This window comes from Pterocles gutturalis, unplaced genomic scaffold, assembly GCF_000699245.1.
Source record: "Pterocles gutturalis isolate BGI_N339 unplaced genomic scaffold, ASM69924v1 scaffold4022, whole genome shotgun sequence".
In the NCBI taxonomy this organism is placed as follows: domain Eukaryota; kingdom Metazoa; phylum Chordata; class Aves; order Pterocliformes; family Pteroclidae; genus Pterocles; species Pterocles gutturalis.
The window spans coordinates 1-17,262 of NW_010115052.1; the positions used below are offsets into that span (position 1 = coordinate 1).

The 17,262-nt window shown below is 48.4% G+C and overlaps 1 protein-coding gene across 1 annotated transcript; it reads left to right on the forward strand.

The window, feature by feature from the left end:
* Window positions 1-236: 236 nt before the first annotated feature.
* Window positions 237-17,047, forward strand: COG7 (component of oligomeric golgi complex 7). Its single transcript, XM_010075016.1, has 16 exons — window positions 237-380; window positions 884-1,000; window positions 1,174-1,342; window positions 2,069-2,151; window positions 2,932-3,054; window positions 4,563-4,761; window positions 6,781-6,908; window positions 7,473-7,627; window positions 8,774-8,890; window positions 9,412-9,477; window positions 10,199-10,385; window positions 11,385-11,525; window positions 11,965-12,048; window positions 12,789-12,903; window positions 15,142-15,285; window positions 16,728-17,047. Exons 1-16 carry the CDS (start codon window positions 258-260, stop codon window positions 16,892-16,894), a joined length of 2,118 nt encoding a protein of 705 aa, XP_010073318.1. The 5' UTR covers window positions 237-257; the 3' UTR covers window positions 16,895-17,047.
* The last annotated feature ends 215 nt before the right edge of the window (window positions 17,048-17,262 follow it).

The window sequence follows — 17,262 nt, forward strand, 5'->3', positions numbered from 1 at the left end:
GGCTGGACTCGATCATCTTCAGGGTGTTTTCTAGCCTGAATGATTCCGTGGTTCCATGGTAAAGCACATAGTTAAATTCTAAAGATAGAACTGAAGTTTTGTCCTGTGGTGTTTTGCGTTGTGGTTTGGGGGTTTTTATGAGCATTGAGGGTTAGACAGGATTTCTGAACACCTCCCTCGTTTCTGCGAGGCTCTGGGCCCTCCTCACTGGGCTGCTCGGTGTTTCTGCAGAAACAAGCCACCAGGCCCTCCAGAACATGCCCCGAGTCCTGCGGGAAGTGGAAGTCTTGAAGCAGGAGGCAACGTTCCTGAAGGAGCAAATGATCCTCGTGAAAGAAGACATCAAGAAATTTGAAGAAGACACAGCTCAGTCAATGCAGGTGGGTTCTTGTCTTACCTAGGACTTATCTGCAACTTGTGAAATTCTAGTTTCCAGACTTGTTTGTATTAAACAAGCTTGTGAACCTCAGCATAGACAAAACCATTTATTTTAACAGAAAAGGGGGTGTGACACAGCCCAGCACCGTCCTCATTTCATTTGGAGCAGCTGATGGTGTTTCAGCTCAGGCAGAGGGGCTGTTACCTGGCTGGGGATGCTGATTTCTGCCCAGATTTCTGCCCGTTGTTAGCTGAGCTGCAGAGCATTTTTCAGGCAAAGTGGACACTAGGAGTACGAATCCAGAATTCAAACTAACCTTTTGTTGTTTGACTTTGGAACTTGATTTAATATCTCTAGCTCTTTCTAACAACTGCTTTCTCCTTGTAATAGCATGATCTTTTCACCCAATTTTAAAAATACAACCCACCCATAACTCCCGTAAGTCTCTGTGGCATAATCTTTTGTTTCAGTGGGCAACATTTTTTTTTTTTGTTTTTCCTTCAGGTCCTAGTAGAGATTGACCGAGTGAAATCCAGAATGCAGCTGGCTGCCGAGTCACTTCAGGAAGCAGACAAATGGAGCACATTAAGTGCAGACATTGAAGAGACTCTTAAAACACAGGTGGTTATTATTTTTTGTCGTGTGCCTTTAGCTTTCCAGGGAAACTGCATTTAAAAGTAGGTTTTTGAAGTGACTTTAAAACATGCACCTGTTTGTAAAATGTCACTATGAAACTGGTGTTGATGCTTTCTAAGGCCGTGTTCAGTAACTGGGTTGCCTTTCGCTGGCGGCAGGATGTGTCTGTGATTTCGGCCAAGCTAACGAGTATGCAGAGCAGCCTGGCCATGCTTGTGGATACCCCGGATTACTCCGAGAAGTGCGTGCACCTTGAGGCTCTGAAGAACCGACTAGAGGCCATGGCCAGCCCTCAGATCGTTGCTGCTTTTAACTCCCAGTCTGTAGGTCAGTAAGGCTCGGTGTCGTTTGCTATCAGTGCCAAGTTTAATTTTTTTAAAAAATAAAATGTTGTTTGAAGGGGAGTTGCTGTCCTGAAGGCTCCTGGTGCTGGGTTGTCTGTGTTTTCTGGTAGAGCCAGATGCCATTAAACGTTACGTGCTCCGCAGCTGCCTGCAGTCTGGTGCATCTTTGATTTTCCTGCAGTTTGGTGTACCTGTGGCCACTGCGGCAAACACAGAAAACATGAGCTGGTTTTATAGGCCCTGCAGACGTGTGAAATGGAGGTGCTGAGGCAGGGCTGTCGTAGTTTAGTTGTGCCACAGATGCTATCCAAGTGGGAAGTGCTGCTCAAGTAAGCAGAAGGCTTCTGGTTTTGTGTTATCATAGTGCTGCTGGGAATTTCTGTTGCAGCTTGGTGTTGTAATCAAGAAGGAAATTTGTTTGGAAATGTTCTGACTCCTTACTGCCTTGTAAAAGATGTTTTATAAACTCTGCTTTAGGAGATTATTGTTAATTCCTTCTGACTGCTACCTGTTCTTGTTTGAGTGGGGGTTTGAGGCAGTGCTGCTCCTGTTTGAGAAGATAAGCAAACAAAAGGTGACCGTGTGTCTTTCTGTACAGGCTATTGTGCGTTCTTCCCTTTTAAGAAGGGTTCTCATACTCAGTTGGACTGACATCTTGCCCTCAGCTTTGAGGCTGCTGGTTAACTGCCTCTTGTTTTGTTTTGTTTAGATCAGGCAAAAACATTTGTTAAAGTTTTCACAGAAATTGATCGGATGCCCCAGCTTCTTGCTTATTATTATAAATGTCACAAGGTATGTATCTTGGTAATATTTTAATATCATCAAAGAATAAAAATTTGACTTCTGGCTTGGCTTGGGCTGTAGGGGGAGCTGCCACATCAGGTACGGCACCCTCCCGTTACGTGGAGCAAGGGTTCTCTTGTCCATGTTTCATTCTCTGACTTCTCTTTCTGGCCCTTAGCAACTTTGGTTACTCCCCGTGTTTCAGGAGTAATTCTCCGTTCGGGGCTTTGTGTTCCTTCCTGCAGTAGACGTAGGATATGTCCGTTCTGCTTGATTTCTCTGTGCCTTAGAGCTTTGCTTTTGCTTTTCTTGGATGCGGCTGTGTCAGTAATAACTTTATTGCTGCAGCCTGCCAGCTGCTGACTTGTGTAAACTCTTTTCAGGTGAGATTAAAAGTTGGAATTCCAGACAGTTCTGTAGCCATAACCTGATCCTCAAAAGATCTCTCATGACTGTGACTTCTGAGGATTAAGTTCAAGGCTAGGGCTTGCCAAGTATTTCAACTATTATGTGAAGGTATCAGTTACAGTCTCATTTTATGAGTAAAATACCAATGTTAATTAAACCTTTGAATAACTGAGAAGCCTCTAGCTTCATGCTGAAAGTCACTTCCCTCAGTGGTGCTGAATTATAGCAACATGTGGTGTTGAAATCTGGAGAGAGGAGCAAGGGTGGGCGTTGTGCTTTAGCAAAAGCGCTTTGCAGGGGAAGTTCTTGGTTTGAAGCAGCAAAAGCTGGATCTGGGGACTGTCACTTCTCCTCCTTACAGTGGTTCTTATTCCCCTGCAGGTGCAGCTGGTGGCAGTGTGGCAGGACCTCTGCCAAAGTGACTTAAGCTTAAATCGCCAGTTGACGGAGCTGTATGACACACTCCTTGGGACCTGGCACTCGCAGCTTCAGTGGGCAGCTCAGGTGCGGTGGCTGTTCCATACTGGGGCAGGGTGTGGGAGGAGATGGCATTGAGCACGCTCTCTTTGTGCTCCTGAAGCTCAGAACAGTTCATCGACGCTTGCTCCGGGAGTTCTGCTCTGTGCCTTATCAGCGCAAGACGGGGCTTGCAGCCTACTTTCCGTTTCTTGTCCAGCTCTCGCAGACGAGATTCGATTTCTGATATTCCAGCAACAACGAGGTTGCTGTGTTGTTGACAGTAAAGCTGCTCTATCACTTTCATCTGTATCTTAAGTTAAATCTAATTTGTTGGTGTTGCAAATGTGTTCTCTTGCGAGACATTTGAAATGCCTGAATTGCTTTATCACTGGGCCTCAAGGTCACGTTGGGCTGATCCCTGTCACTCTGTGTAAGATATCGAGGGTTTCTGCTGTCACCCGCTGGAGTCTGAGTGCTTGTTTTTCTGCCAAAAATAACGTAGGATCCAAAAAAAGTTATTGTCCTTTAGTGAAATGAAGAAATAAGTTCATATTGTTGAGCCTGTAAGAGTTTTTCATCCATGAAGGGTAAGAGATTCTTATCTGTGTGCTGTGAAGCCCGGTGCCCGTGCTGGGCCTCTGCTGCCGAGGACCTCGGCGCTTCCTTGAAATGTATTTTTTCTGCCTAATGACTCGATGTGAATTACCAGTCAGATGTCAGCTGACATTTTAGCAGGTATTCTTTGGAGTGGGATTGTGAGAGAGAAACAGCAGGTGGGTTTGAGTTACTGTAGTGCCTGTGTTCTGTGAGTTCCATTTTTGAGCTGTACCTGTCTTCTAATTCCTTGGGTGCTGTATTCAAAGCACAGTTCAACAGCAAATGTGTACTGACCTGGGCTCTTGGAGTCAGGCTGTCCCGCATGCTCGGTCAGCAAGGTTCTTGCAGTCTTAGCAAAAACTTTTTGGGTTTTTTACCCCTTGCAAGGTTTCTGAAATTTGCTTTGTTCCCTTTTGGATGGGAGCTCATGTCATCTGAGCTCTCTATGATCTGTTAGTGCACAAAATATAATCTTCTTGATCTGTATATCACTGTCTCTCACCAAGAGGTGATTTTATATTAATTCTTTAATAGAAAGAAGCACACGCCCAACAGAGTTTTCTGTGCTGGGCATGAACAAGTCCAGGCTGGGCTGCTGCTGCTTTCTCTCCCAGCTCCTCACTCCCGGGCTGGGGCAGCTGCCTCTCTGCTGGCAGCATTTGCAGACCCGTCTCTTCTGCCACTCCTGTCGGTGTCTCAGGAGCCCAGGTGTCTGTGGCGAGGGCGTAAGGGAGACTCCAGCGGGCAGGACTGCCCCTGGAAGTGGTGCTGCGTCTGCCAGCCGGGCAGCGGCACGTGCTCAGGAGGGGACAGACAGGACCTGCTCGCTTTGGAGTGGGACAGTCAGTCTTTGCTGAGGCAGTGACCTGTGGTTTGTGCACCGTGGAGCTCTCTCTGGGAGCTGTCTGTTCCTCTGAGATAACCTGCTTTTGCTAATAGCTCTTCTGTTACCGCAGGTGTTCAAGAACCCCCATGAAATTGTGACTGTGTTGTTGATTCAAACCCTGGGCGCGCTGGTGCCTTCCATCCCGGTGTGCCTCAGCACGGCCATGGAGAGAGCGGCCCAGGACACCAAGCTGAACAAGCTCCTGGAGCTCTACGAGGCCACCGTCCACTTCGCAAAAGGGCTGGAGGTAGCGATGCTGCCCAACCTGAGTAAGGCTCTTGCACCGAGTTCTGTCGTTTTGTTCTGTCAACTCCTCTGTGAAGTTCTGCTGTGGGATTTTGTTTAGTTTTACATGGAGGGAGGGATTATGTCTTATACAGTGTTGAGCAGTTTCGTGGTGTTTCCACCTCTGTGTGTGTGGACATGTGTATCTTGCACTAAAGATATTGACACAATCGTGAATGAGTTTACTGAAGCAGACCTGTTCTGAACATGCTTGCTGTCTTGGGTAAATAATATTTAGCACTTTTCCTTTTACGAGCATTAGTATTGCTTCTGTCTAATGGACGAGGAAATGTCTCTCGGGAAGTTATCTGTGAAACCCATTGTGAAAGATCACAAAGCACAAGAGTTGAGGACTTACCTGGAATTCAGTCACACCTTACTAAACAAGAGAAAACCTGCTTGAAAGCTGCGCCCAGTGGGTTCTTAATTTTTATTTTGTAGTTTTTCTGCTGCTGCTGGCTTAGGTTTTAACCAAGTGAAAATGCAGAGCCAAGCATTATTTCTGAGCTGTTGGTAGTTTTTTCCCTAGCAGCATCCTCGGTGCTGTGCTTTCCTTACCCTGGGATGTTTGTCATCTCATTTTGGTCAAGACCTGATGAATAATTCCCGCAAACCACCAAGTGGCACGGTGCTGTGTTTACATGGGTTCGTGCCTGACTTGAACTGTTGGCTGTTTATGGTCCTTTATTAACCTGGTAGGAAAATCATGAATTAAAGCTAATGGAGCATTCCTAATGCTGTGTTTCCTGCGTTTGGTTCCTCATAACATTGTCTGGAGCTATTTAAACCCAGATTCTTACTTGATCGTGTAAATGATGATTACTGGGCAGTTCGGGGAGCCTGACTGTCATTGTGTCTGGTTCTGGTGTCTGTGACTGCGTACTCCTGTCAGTCATTTTCTGTCCTTGCCTTAGCTTAGTCTGTAATAGAAATTATTAAAAACAACTTGGGAAATGATGCCAAATTCTAGAAGATGACGGAATAGGAAGACACCTGCTGAACTGTTATCTGAGTGTGTTAAAAAAATTCTTTATTTCCATCTCTTTTGCTGTGGGGTACGATGTTTGGGAAGAGAAGTATCTCAAGGATGGAGAGGCCAGGTGACTCAGCAGAGCAGGGTCAGACCAGTTCCTGCGTGCGTGTATGTGAAGGGAGGGTTCAGTTATGATTCACAGTATAATTCGGGTTAGAAGGGACCTCAGGAGGTGGCCTAGTCGAACCTCCTGCTCCAAACAAGGTCCACTATGAGGTCAGACCGTGTTACTCGGGGTATGGTCCAGTCTGGTCTTGGTCCCGTGGAGACAGCACAGGCGTGGGACTGCCTGCTCCATGGCTTAGGGGGTGAAAGGTTTTTTCTTACATCCAGGATTCAAAGGAATTCTGGTTTGCTGCTAGTTTGAGTTTGGCAAAACTTCATGATAACAGCTGGTGTCCAGTTCTGATTTGAGAAATAATCCTTCAGACCTGATTTTTGTTTGGGTTTGCAGCTCCCTGCTCAGCAGGATGGTGCCGAGATGCTCAGGTCGCGGTCCAGGGTCAGCTCTGGCTGGTGAACACCATGAAGTGGTAGTGCTAGTGAATTGAGGTAGTGTCATTATTCTGAGTATGAACCAGACTTTCTGGTAAATGAGGATTGCCCCTGTTTTAAGTTGTGGGAGTAATGTGTTTTGCTTCTCAAGTGGTTTCAGTATTTTCCTTCTGCTGTAGGTTGGAATGTTTAATAGATTTTTATCACCCAGGCTGTTTTGGAGCAGTGAGTGATAATTTTATTGAGGCACTTGTTGAGGTAGAACATCTTGGTTTTAGGAAGCAGGTAGGCATAATAACCTTGTTTTTAAAAAAGTTAGAAAAAGTCTGTGCAGCTGAGACCTAAAGCTGTTGGGCAGCATTCCAAGCCTGTGTAGGCAGCGTGCTCTAATTGCAGAACTGCCGCGTGTTGCTTGGAACAAGTTTTTGAGCAGCACGTTCATCTATTTGTGGACTAAACATCTGATTCTTTGTAGAGGAGCAGAACCTGGTAAAAGTAATGGAACTGGTGGAAGCGGTGTACGGTCCATACAAGCCCTATCAACTGGAGTATGGAGACCTGGAAGAAGAAAACCTCCTCATTCAGATCAGCGCTGTGCCCTTGGTAAGGCAGCAGCCTCTGTTCCGCTACCCAGGGAGAGCCTGAAGCATCTGCTGAGTACAAGGGGTTTTGCCCTTGTTATTGCTCTCTTTCCTCCTGTAATTTTTTAGTAATGTTTCCTGTTTGCAGTCTGTTTTGGTACTGCTAAGTAAATTTTGTTTAAGAAATAAAGTTAATTTCAGCAGCAAGGTGGGGTTGGAGATAGCTCCTTCCTCCAGTAACTGGCATAGTGTGGATCTGCTGGAGAAAGACGTCCCCAAAATACTACTATCAACCCAGAGCCTCCTTCGGGATCGACAGAATTTGTTAAGAGCAAGGCTGGGGGAGGAAGGTCCTTTTTGTGGAAGATTCTGTTGGTGGCAGAACTGTTAGAGGTGGGATTTGTCAGCCTGGCTTTTAGCGGCGGTCCCAGTGCAGGCAGGGGGAAGTGACCAGCATTGTTCTGGGCGTGTGTCACAAGACTGGAGGGTACCGAGAGCGTGGTATGTTGCACAAGGTGTCCTTGGGGCCTGGACACTCGCAGAAGGAAGAGTCGAGCCCAACGGTGTTGTTCTTCTTGTTGTTTAGGAGCACTGGGAGGTCATTGACTGTGTGCAGGAGCTGAGCCATTCCGTCAGCAAGCTCTTCACCCTGGCTTCGGGAGCCATCGACAGCTGCGTTAAGCTCACGGACGGGTTGGGAGTGTGCGGGCTCCTGAGGGCCCTGAAGGCTCTGTTCACAAAGTAAGGTGCTTTGGGTTACGCTGCTGCTCCTGTCCTGAGGGAGTAGCAAGTGTTCGGTTTGTGGCCAAGGACTGTGGTTCATGAGGAATGGCTGGGAGCAGAAAGTGTCTCTAACCATAACCGTGAACCACTGACATCCCCTCCCACCACCTCCTCCAGGCAGTGACTGCTCCTTGGGGGAAAAGTCGGAGCTTTTTGTGGCTAAATGGAAGACTTTTCTCCGCCATTTTCTGTTCTGGTTGGACTGAATTTTCATTTTTCATGAATACTTTTGCAGGGAAAAATGTTTCCCAGAACAGAGTAAGGCAAAGACAAATGAGGCTGATGAACGTACAGCCCAGTGAGGAAATGTGTGCTTGTGGGACAAGGGACCTCATGTTCAGATCTACCTGTATAAGTTCGTGTCTTAAAGTATCAGGGACAGCCTGCTTCAGTCATATTCCAGCAATGGTTACCTCCTTATTCTCTCCTGATATCGAAAGAGCTGCTCACAAGGTATAAATCAAACTGTGACCATGCTGCCCTGTGGGGAAGAGGAAAGCACGCTCCTCTGAGCTCACCTTCTTTATAGGCAATTACAGAGCAGCGTGCATGCCTCCAGCTTATGGGCATTATTAAAAAAAAAAAAAAAGGCAGTGTGGGGAAAACAAAATGTTCTCATTTTTATCCATGTTCCCATCTGGGGAGTAGCTGAGAAAAATTTATGAGATTGTTGTCACCGTGTTCCTGGAGTAAGGGCCAAGTGATGGTGAAGTAGCAGTAGCCTTGTAAACTTTTTGTGGTCTTTCCTAGGAGATGGGATTAGTGCAGTGGTAACAAAAATGTGTTACTCATACCTCCTCGTGGGAGTGGAGAGATCCTGGTAACCCACAGGCAACAAACTGAAGTAGCCACACAGTACCTGTTACTGTGCGTTTCTCCCTGTCTTCTGCTGCAGGCCTGGTGGGCTGTGGCTGACCAGCTCTTCACATCCGTGTGTTCGGACTGGGACAACTGTGTCTCTTCTGAACTCCTCCTTTAATAGTTCTGCTTCTTATGTGGCCCTTGTGCAGGACCAAGTGAGCAAATCGCAGGATGTGCAGTTTGCTGCTCTCCAGCTTGTTCCCCCTTATGCTGGTGCTTACCCCTTCTCCGTTCCTCATGCAGGTACACATCTGACTTCACAAACACATTGCAGTCTGTACGGAAGAAATGTAAACTGGATGATGTCCTGTCAGATCCCCTTTTCCAGGAGGACTGGACTGCATTCCAAAACTCTGTCCGGTAAAGGGGATTTTTTTTTTCCCGGCTCAGAACTGATTTTTCTGTCAAAGTTGGAAGGACATGACTTGGGGTCAGTTTACAGCAGTTCTTAGGGCAGAATGCAGGGCTGTGCCCATTAGCTGTGGCACTGCTGGGAGCATTAGTGTTAGCGATGGGGTTTCACGTTGCTGCTGGCACAGTAGGTGCTGTGGGGCTCCCCACCCTGTCTGGAGCATCTCCTATCACTTGAAATATCAGCAGCGCTCTGAATTTCTTCCCAGTGACACTGAGCTGGCCTTAGCCATGAGGACAAGAAGTAGCATGTGGATGGGGCTGTGGGGCAAAAAACCCTCAGTGTGTTCTCAAACAGCTGCAGAGTTAATGGCTGAATTAACTCTTGACAGATGGGTCCCCTGGGCACTGCGGTTTGGTTATTGCATTTTATAATTACGTGACACGTGTCTGAGATGGGCTGTCTGGGGGGGTCTGGCATTATCTGCCTCAGATCTCACGATGTGTGTTTTTGTTGTGTTCCTTCCCAGGATAATTACTACTTGCGGTGAGCTCCTTCGTCAGTGTGGAGACTTTGAGCAGCAGCTGGCCAACAGGTGAGCGTGGCTGAGCTTAATTCATGAGCTGTCAGCATAGGGACCAAGCTGGAAGAAAACAAACCCCAAGGTGCTTTTATTATCTAGACCACGGAGGGAAAGCAGGGGCGGTGTGATTTTCCCCCACTGCCCTCCCCAGCTTTTGAAATGTCAGAGATGGATCACAGACTGTTCTACTCAGCCGTGTGCCCAGACAGTCACAAGAATCCTTTTTCTGGGATACCTGGCTGGGCATCGAATGGGCGGCTGGACTGGGGTCAGGAAGGAATTTTCCACCAGATCAAATTGGCAAGATTCTCACCCCCCTTGTGACATGGGGCATAAATTGTTTGCTGAAATGAATCTAGGTGTGCCTTAAGTGATCGATTCCTTGTAACTTGAGGAGCGCCAAGCACTGGCAGCACGTAGATCTTTTGTTGCTTGTAAGCAGGGCACTGTTCAGCCTCTTGTGCCCGTGCTGTGTGTAGCAGGGTGGCTGGCAGTGCACAGGGGGCTGCGTTTGTTCCCTATTTGCTGACATCCTCTCTTTCTCATCTCAGTGTTTTTGCAGTTTTTGGGTTGCACAGTAGACATGAGAGCTGGCTGTAACTAGCGTCTGCCACCAATGAATACTCTCCCCCTTGAAGTAATTTAGAGGTAGCGTTGGTCTTTGGACCAACATGAGAACAACAGTGCTGATTTCAGAGGATTTTCCTGGTGACTTTTGTGTACTTGTTTTCAGGATTTTATCAACTGCTGGGAAGTATCTCTCGGATTCCTACAGCCCTTGCAGTTTTTCTGGCTTTCAGGATACCAGTTCTGCAGAAAAGAAGAGCTCTGTAAAGAATCCCTGGCAAGAATACAATTATCTTCTGAAGGAGAATCCATCCGAGTATGCCAGCCTTATGGAAACGCTTTACACTCTAAAGGTAGCTTGGGTGCCTGGGAGAGCCTGCCTCTGTCACAGGATGCTGTTGAGCCCACATTTGTAGATGAGACCTGGATTCCCCCTGCAGCCTGATCACTTTTCATCCTGAGCTGCAGCCTTTTGATGGGCTGTGTTCCAAGCCTTCCACAGAGACACCGACTGATCTGCTGAGAGATTAAATGTACAAGCCCAGAAGTCTGGACTCGTTCCATCTCTCCCCAGATCCTGGCTGTGTTTTGTGAACGTGCCCTTATCAGTTCAGGTGAGGGAGATTTTGTCACAGAAAGCATTGGGAAGTTTGCGTTGGAGCCATCTCAAATTCTGGAGCCCACATACCAGCCTCTCAAGACTTTCTTTGCCACTTACGCTCTGCTGCCACAGCCATTCTGAAATATAATTCTGCAGGGCCATTCATGCGTGCATCTGTGAACGGGGTAGAATGACTCTGGTTATCTTCTTGTGGATCTGAGTCGTGTTTGCCATTGTTGGTCACACATAGTGGTGAAGTCAAGGTTATGAATTCTGTCTCTTACTTGGTCAAAATGTTTTGATTTATTTTGCACTTAATTTCCCTGCAGCTTGTGCAGTTCTGCCTTCAGTGCTGTATGTTTGACTTTAGACCTTTAGTCAGGTTCCATAGTACCCTTCACGTAAAACTTCTGCTTCGTTCCTGCAGGGAGTCAGGTAGTTGTGCCTGTTGAGTAAAAGGCAGTTTTGCCATCTTCTCTGCTGGCTTCTCAGGATCTAGCCTGTACTGGTGCCTGGCACGGCTGGAATGTGGTGCTGAGTCTTTGTTCTACGTTTCAGGGAGCACTGCGCAGTTTCTGTCTTGAGTGGATGGAACAGGCCATCCCAAAGGAAACAAGCTGTGGCACTGCAGAGGAAAGCTCTTCTGTATTAGGATGGCTAAGAAAGACTGCTTTAAGAATGTTAACGTAGCTTCTCTGTGGTCAGCTTAATGACTTATGTATGTAAACATTTTTCTGCGTCTCTGTGTTAGGAAAAAGGGACGAGTAACCACAACCTGTTGGCTTCGTCGCGATCTGCCCTAAGCCGCCTCAACCAGCTGGCACACCACTTGGCTTTTGATTCTGTTTTTCTTCGCATCAAACAACAACTCTTGCTCGTTCCAAAGATGGAGGTAATGGGCACATTGGTCTGATCCCAGCTGGCGAGGTTTGCCTGCCGGATACCTTCGGGTGGAGCACAGCCCAGTGCTGCTCACTGTTCCCCTTTCCAGAATGTTTCCCTCTGGTATCACATTGCCACGAGCTACAGCCAGAGGAGAAGTTTCTCTCCCTTCACCCGCAGCATTCGCAACAGCTAGCTCTGTTTGCAGGCTCTGCTGCTTGTTGGAGAGGTTGCTTTTCCAGCTGGTGGGAGCACGTGTTTCCCCAGGGAGCTGTGGGGAAAGGGAGTGGATGGTTTGGCCCTGAGGGAGGACAGCTCAGCAGCTGTGTTCTGCTTTCTAGAAGTCCCTGGGTAGTCACAGTTCATGTCGCTGAGTGACCCCTTCCTAGAATACTGACAGACTTTGTGCTCCAGAAAGTCATGGCTTCATTCTGCGCTTTGCCTTTCAGGGCTGGAATTCCGGTGGCATTGGGGAGACCCTGACAGATGACCTGCCCAACTTCAGCCTGACTCCTCTGGAATACATCAGCAATGTAAGAGCTGGCAAGGGCAGTTTTGTGACTTAATCATACTACAAAGTAAAAGTCTTGAGCTCTTAGCCTTCTAATCCCCGTGTGGCTCCCTGGTTTCTGTTTCTGATGGAATAACAATGAGCCCTTTCTGGCAGTGGCGTGTCTGAGTGGAAGGCAGGTGGTGTGAGCTCAGGATAAAGCCGTTAGTGAGCGTGCTCCGTCGTGGGGAGGCAGAGCATTGAATGCCATCTGCACCTCTCTCTAGCAGCAGTTCATCGCTTTATCAGCAGAGCACGATTTGTTGTGTGCCTGAAGTTGTGTAGCTTATGGGTGTGAATTTGGAGCACGGTCCCTGTTTGGGAGTGATATGTTTCTGTAATTCATGATGTTATTGTCACTTGCATCTGTGTTTCCTCTTCTGTGGTTCTGTTTGGTTCAGTCTCTTAGATTCTGCTCTAGAAAATAAATTGCTGGGAACACTCCAAAAATCAAAGATTTGCTTGGAGTAACAGTTCTCTGTACAGGTTTTTCTTAACATGATTGTTTCTGTGGCTGGTTCTCTGACCTTGCAAAAAATTATTTCTTGTACCAAGTGTAATGATGAGCAAGAGCCAATTTGTTTCTGAGCAAATGTAGGTTAGGGAGTTGCTGTCACGCTCAGCTTTCTGCTTTCAGGTGTGGATTGCTGGCAGCTGACTTCTCCAGCAAAGTGCTTGCTTCACATTTGTTCGGTGACTCAGCTCTTTGTGCTTTTATTCTAGATTGGGCAATACATCATGTCGCTTCCTCTCCACCTTGAGCCATTTGTCACTCAAGAGGACTCAGCTTTGGAACTGGCATTGCATGCTGGAAAGCTGCCCTACCCCCCAGAGCAAGGTAGGGTGAAAACAAAGACTTGAAGTGCCCGGGGAAAGCTGCTACAGTCTGACATTCCCCGAGCGAGCGCAGTGTCGCACGGTAACAAAGCTGTTGGAGATCCATTGCCTGTCTAGTCCAGCTGTTTTTTCCAAGAGTCTCTTGGTAATACGCAGGAGGAGCCTCTGAATAAGGAGTAAAACTTTTTCAGTTTGATTCGGACGAGAAGCTTTAGCGCGGTCTGTTTGGTGTTCACTGGAGCTGTGGTTTGGGGTGCAGGAGCTGTTCGGGGGTTGGAGCACTGGTTCGTATCCTGGGTGCGGGGAATGAACAGGAGGTGTGTGGGGTCAGTTCCCAGACTCTGAAGGGAACCATTGAACCATCCAGCCTGAAAGACTGCTCAAGTGAGCTTTTGTGGCTTCTGTTCCTTGCCAGCCTGTCTGCTGGAGTGAGCTCAGGAGTGGCTGGGGCTGTCTGACAGCTTGCTGAAGGGGGAGCCTCGCTCCAGCTCTGCTCCTGCCCTCTCCTTCCCGCTGGTTCCACCGCAGGGCTGCTGCCATTCATTAACCCCACTGAAAAGTCTTCACTTCTTCTGGCCTAGTTTATCTCAAAAATGTATCAATAAAATGATTTAAATAAACTTCCTAAGAGGTCTGCTATGTGACAGAGTTGGCAGGAGCGTGCTGGAGCGAGGCAACGAGGAAGCTTGTGACCATGAGTAGAACTGGTGAGTTGTTGGGGTGGCCAAGCCTCTTGTGTAACGTCCCCACCTACTGAAGAAACAGCCCTGCATAGTGATCACACGGCGTGTTCTTGTCCCCAGACAGTACCTCAGCTGGGATTCTTGCAGCAGCTGCTGCCAGGAGCTAGCCTAGTGTCAAGCTTCCCAGCTTCAGACCCTAGTGAATCTGGAGAGGGCATCTTGTAAGCTTAATTTTACACTCGTCACTTGTGGTATAAAATCTGCAGTCCTCTGTGTCCTTGCTGAGAGCCACAGCCCCTTCATTTGTTGCTAGAAAAAGAGGAGCCCCTGAGCTCCTTTCTTCCAGAATAGATTATTTGTTCTCAAGCACGACAGTAATGCTGTTTACTTGTAAACAACTTTTTCCTCTGCCTCTTTTCTCTGTAAATCCAGGAGAAACTGCTGTTATAACCTGTGTGACAAGCTATCCCGTGCCCATCTGTGGCAAAGGTTAGGAGCCCACGGTGAGGAACTGCTCTGCTGCCTGTCTGGTTTGGGACAGGTTTTGCATCTTTAGGAATTTATTTTCTTAAGGGTCCGACTGTGTGTTCTAGTCTCCGTAGTCAGGTTCTTGCCCAGTAGGGACACAGTTCTGGAATGCTGACCGCTTCATTTCAATTCCTTTTTCATTCTATATTAACTCCAGCTGAAAAACTATGAGAGCTCCACTGCTGCTACCAGTGCCACCCGGGTCTTTAGTGGTTAGATACCCACCACACCGATTAAACCCCGCCGTGAAGGCAGGGCAGCGGGTGCTGTGGGTGGCTGAGACAGCTACAGCCCAGGTGCCTCTTCTCCCCAGAATGCACCGAGGAGTTTTCTTTCTGTGTGTCTTTCCTTAATTTCTTGCAGCAAGCAGAGCTTTGGCTTGTGTTCATTCTTCAGGTGGCTTACCTTACCTGCTGGGTCATTAATCCTGCTGCAGTTAACGGCGGTGGCTGTGTGCCGCTTCCCGACAGGTTGGCAGCGCACCGTGGCTTGCTGTGGTTAGTCTCGGTGTTTGTTTCCCCTGACAGTCATGGAAGTGTAGGGCTTGGTATTTGTAGTCTTCCTGTAGCCTTCCAAGAATACGCTCTTTAGGTTTTAGCATTAATTATTTTGTCATCTTAAAGCATCTACATGGTTAATGGGTCACTAACTTGAAACACTGAACACAGAATTCCTTTAGGGCTTGGAAGAAACATGTCATCGTAAACTAGCCCTGGAAGGTGATGCTCTAGGGTCTGCCAGGCAGTGCCCTGGTCCCAGCCTGGTTGCCCGTCAGCCCTTTGGAGATGACACCTTGCAGAAGTAATCACGGGAAGTGTGTTGGCTCTTGCGCTGACTTTCAGTGTTGCGTAGTATTGGGGAGGAGCCGTAACTGCTGATTGCTCCAGAAGCAACCAACAGGCTCTGAGTCCTAATGAGTACCGTAAAACAGATAACTGTTTATGCATTTTATGCATTATGTTTTGTTACAAAACCGGCCAATGCAGGTGAGCCAGGCTGCTGACAGCTCACGAGGGTTTTCTGTGCAGGGGATGAGGTGCCTGAGCTGGACAACATGGCTGATTACTGGCTGGGCTCCGTCGCCAGGGCCACGATGCAGACGTACTGCGAGGTCATCCTGCAGATACCCGAGCTCACCGTACACTCCACAAAGCAGCTCGCCACAGACATCGGTAAGTCGGTGCACACGTTGTCCTGAGAGCTGTTATCATCACACACGGGCTCCTCTGTCGGGACATTAAAGACATGCAGCCTGGGGTTCTCCTTCAGTCGTGGGCATGTTGATCTGATGCCTGCACGGTGGAGAGGTTCACAGCTGCTCCTCTGCAGAGTGTTGGGTCACATCCCTCCTGGAGGGAAGGGTGATGTTCCGGAGGGTGCTCCTGCTTCCTCACTGCCCCGTGTTTCTGGCGGCGGAAGTCAGAATCCTTCTGAGCTGAGAGGATTCCTTTACGAGCCAGTCTTAGCGAGAAAGATCCGTGTGTCATCTTTCCAGGTGTGGCCCTGCTCCCTGCCTCCTCATCAGAGTGCCATGCGCTGCCGGTGTGTGTCACACAGGGTACGCAGCGTGTCCTGGGCCCATTGGAAAGGGCTCCAGTGGGTTACTCAGGGGGCAGCTGGTTGATTTCTTCCATTCCCTTGGTAGCTGCAGTGGGGTACATCAGCCAAAGCCCTGCCAAAAGTCGCTGTGGAGCCCCTGACCCACATCCTTTTTTACAAAACCTGTAGGATCCGCTCTCCTGCGTGGTGAACTTACTGCCCCGCTGCTCGGAAGCTGCTAGGTGACTAATTTACTTTCAACGGGAGGAATTTTCAGCAGCGAAGTGGGACATAGCTGGCACATGTTCCTCTCTGCCTGCCCCTGTGCCGGGCAGAGTGACCGAGGGAAGGCAGATGGAAGGTGTTGGGGAAGGTGTTCCTGCAGGATAGGGAGGAGATGAGTTTTTTCCGATCTGAAGCTGATGAAAGTGTCACCTCGAGACCCCCACAGCTACTGTAAATGCCAGTTAGTCCTTTCTTTGCTGTAAATCATGGACGCTGGCTTCCCCACGGCCAAGCTCAAAACCAAGGATGCAGTGTCTGCCCTGAGCTGGCCGTTAAGTGTGCTGGAGTGCCAGGCAGCTCAGCCGCAATCTTTTTTTTTTTTTTTTTTTTTTTTTTAAAAACAAGGCAGTGGATTAGAGGCTGGCTGCTCGTTCTCCCTGCCATCCTTAATTCCCCAACTGACTTGGAACCAGTGAGCTGGAACTCCCTCCTGCCTGGACGGCCGGTCACCTCTGCAGAGCTTCCCAGCTTTGCTGCGAGCTCTTGGCCTGTGCAGGTGTGATTTCAAGCCTTCACCTGTGACCGTGGTGACTGACCACCCCCAGGGTGTTGTATGGAGGTACTGAAACGTGGCTGAATGTGTCTCAGCACTCTGAGCAGAACAGACAGTTGTCTGAAGCAGTGGACAGGAACCAAAAATACACCCCAGTCAGTACAGGGAGATTCCAGCCAGGCTGCCGTGCTCTGTGGCTTTGAGCTGGCACTGGCAGGATTCGGGGAGCAAAGAGTAAGTGCCATTCGCACAGTGTCTGTTACCTGTCCAAATAGGTGTTCATCCTCCATTTTACAGATTATCTAATCAACGTGATGGATGCCCTCGGCCTTCAGCCGTCAAGAACGCTGCAGAATATTGTCACTCTGTTGAAGGCAAAGCCAGAGGACTACCGGCAAGCTGCGAAGAGCGTGCCCCGCAGAATGGCCAGCAGCGTCGCTGCCATGAGAGGCCTGGAATGTTAGCTGCTGCGTCCCTGCCGCCGACACTGCTCCGGGGCTGCGCTCGTTGGCTCAGCTTGAGTTCACTGTAGACTTTGCAAGGACAATGAAAATGTCTTTGGGGATTAGGGCAATTCATTTCTAAATAACTTTTGATAAGTGTTTCTGTCTAGGAAAGGCTTGTTCCATTTCTCCATCTTCAGAAACGAGGAAAGATGTCCTTCAGCCAAATGTACCACGAACTGTGCAGGTGACCTCGAGTGTGCCGAGCAGCGCTGGCTTCTGACTAGAAACCTTCTGCCAGGTGGTGGACAGTTCATGCTTCATGGCGGTGAGATGACTGGCTTTTTCAGAAAGTTTAATCAATTCTGAATCTAAAATTACAGGGTAGG

Excerpts from the sequence above, each read along its gene's own strand:
- COG7 (XM_010075016.1), top strand. The coding sequence starts at position 258 with ATGCCCCGAGTCCTGCGGGAAGTGGAAGTCTTGAAGCAGGAGGCAACG. Across the intron at positions 4,762-6,780 it reads AGCGATGCTGCCCAACCTGA|AGGAGCAGAACCTGGTAAAA; the intron begins GTAAGGCTCTTG and ends GATTCTTTGTAG. Across the intron at positions 7,628-8,773 it reads CTGAAGGCTCTGTTCACAAA|GTACACATCTGACTTCACAA; the intron begins GTAAGGTGCTTT and ends TTCCTCATGCAG.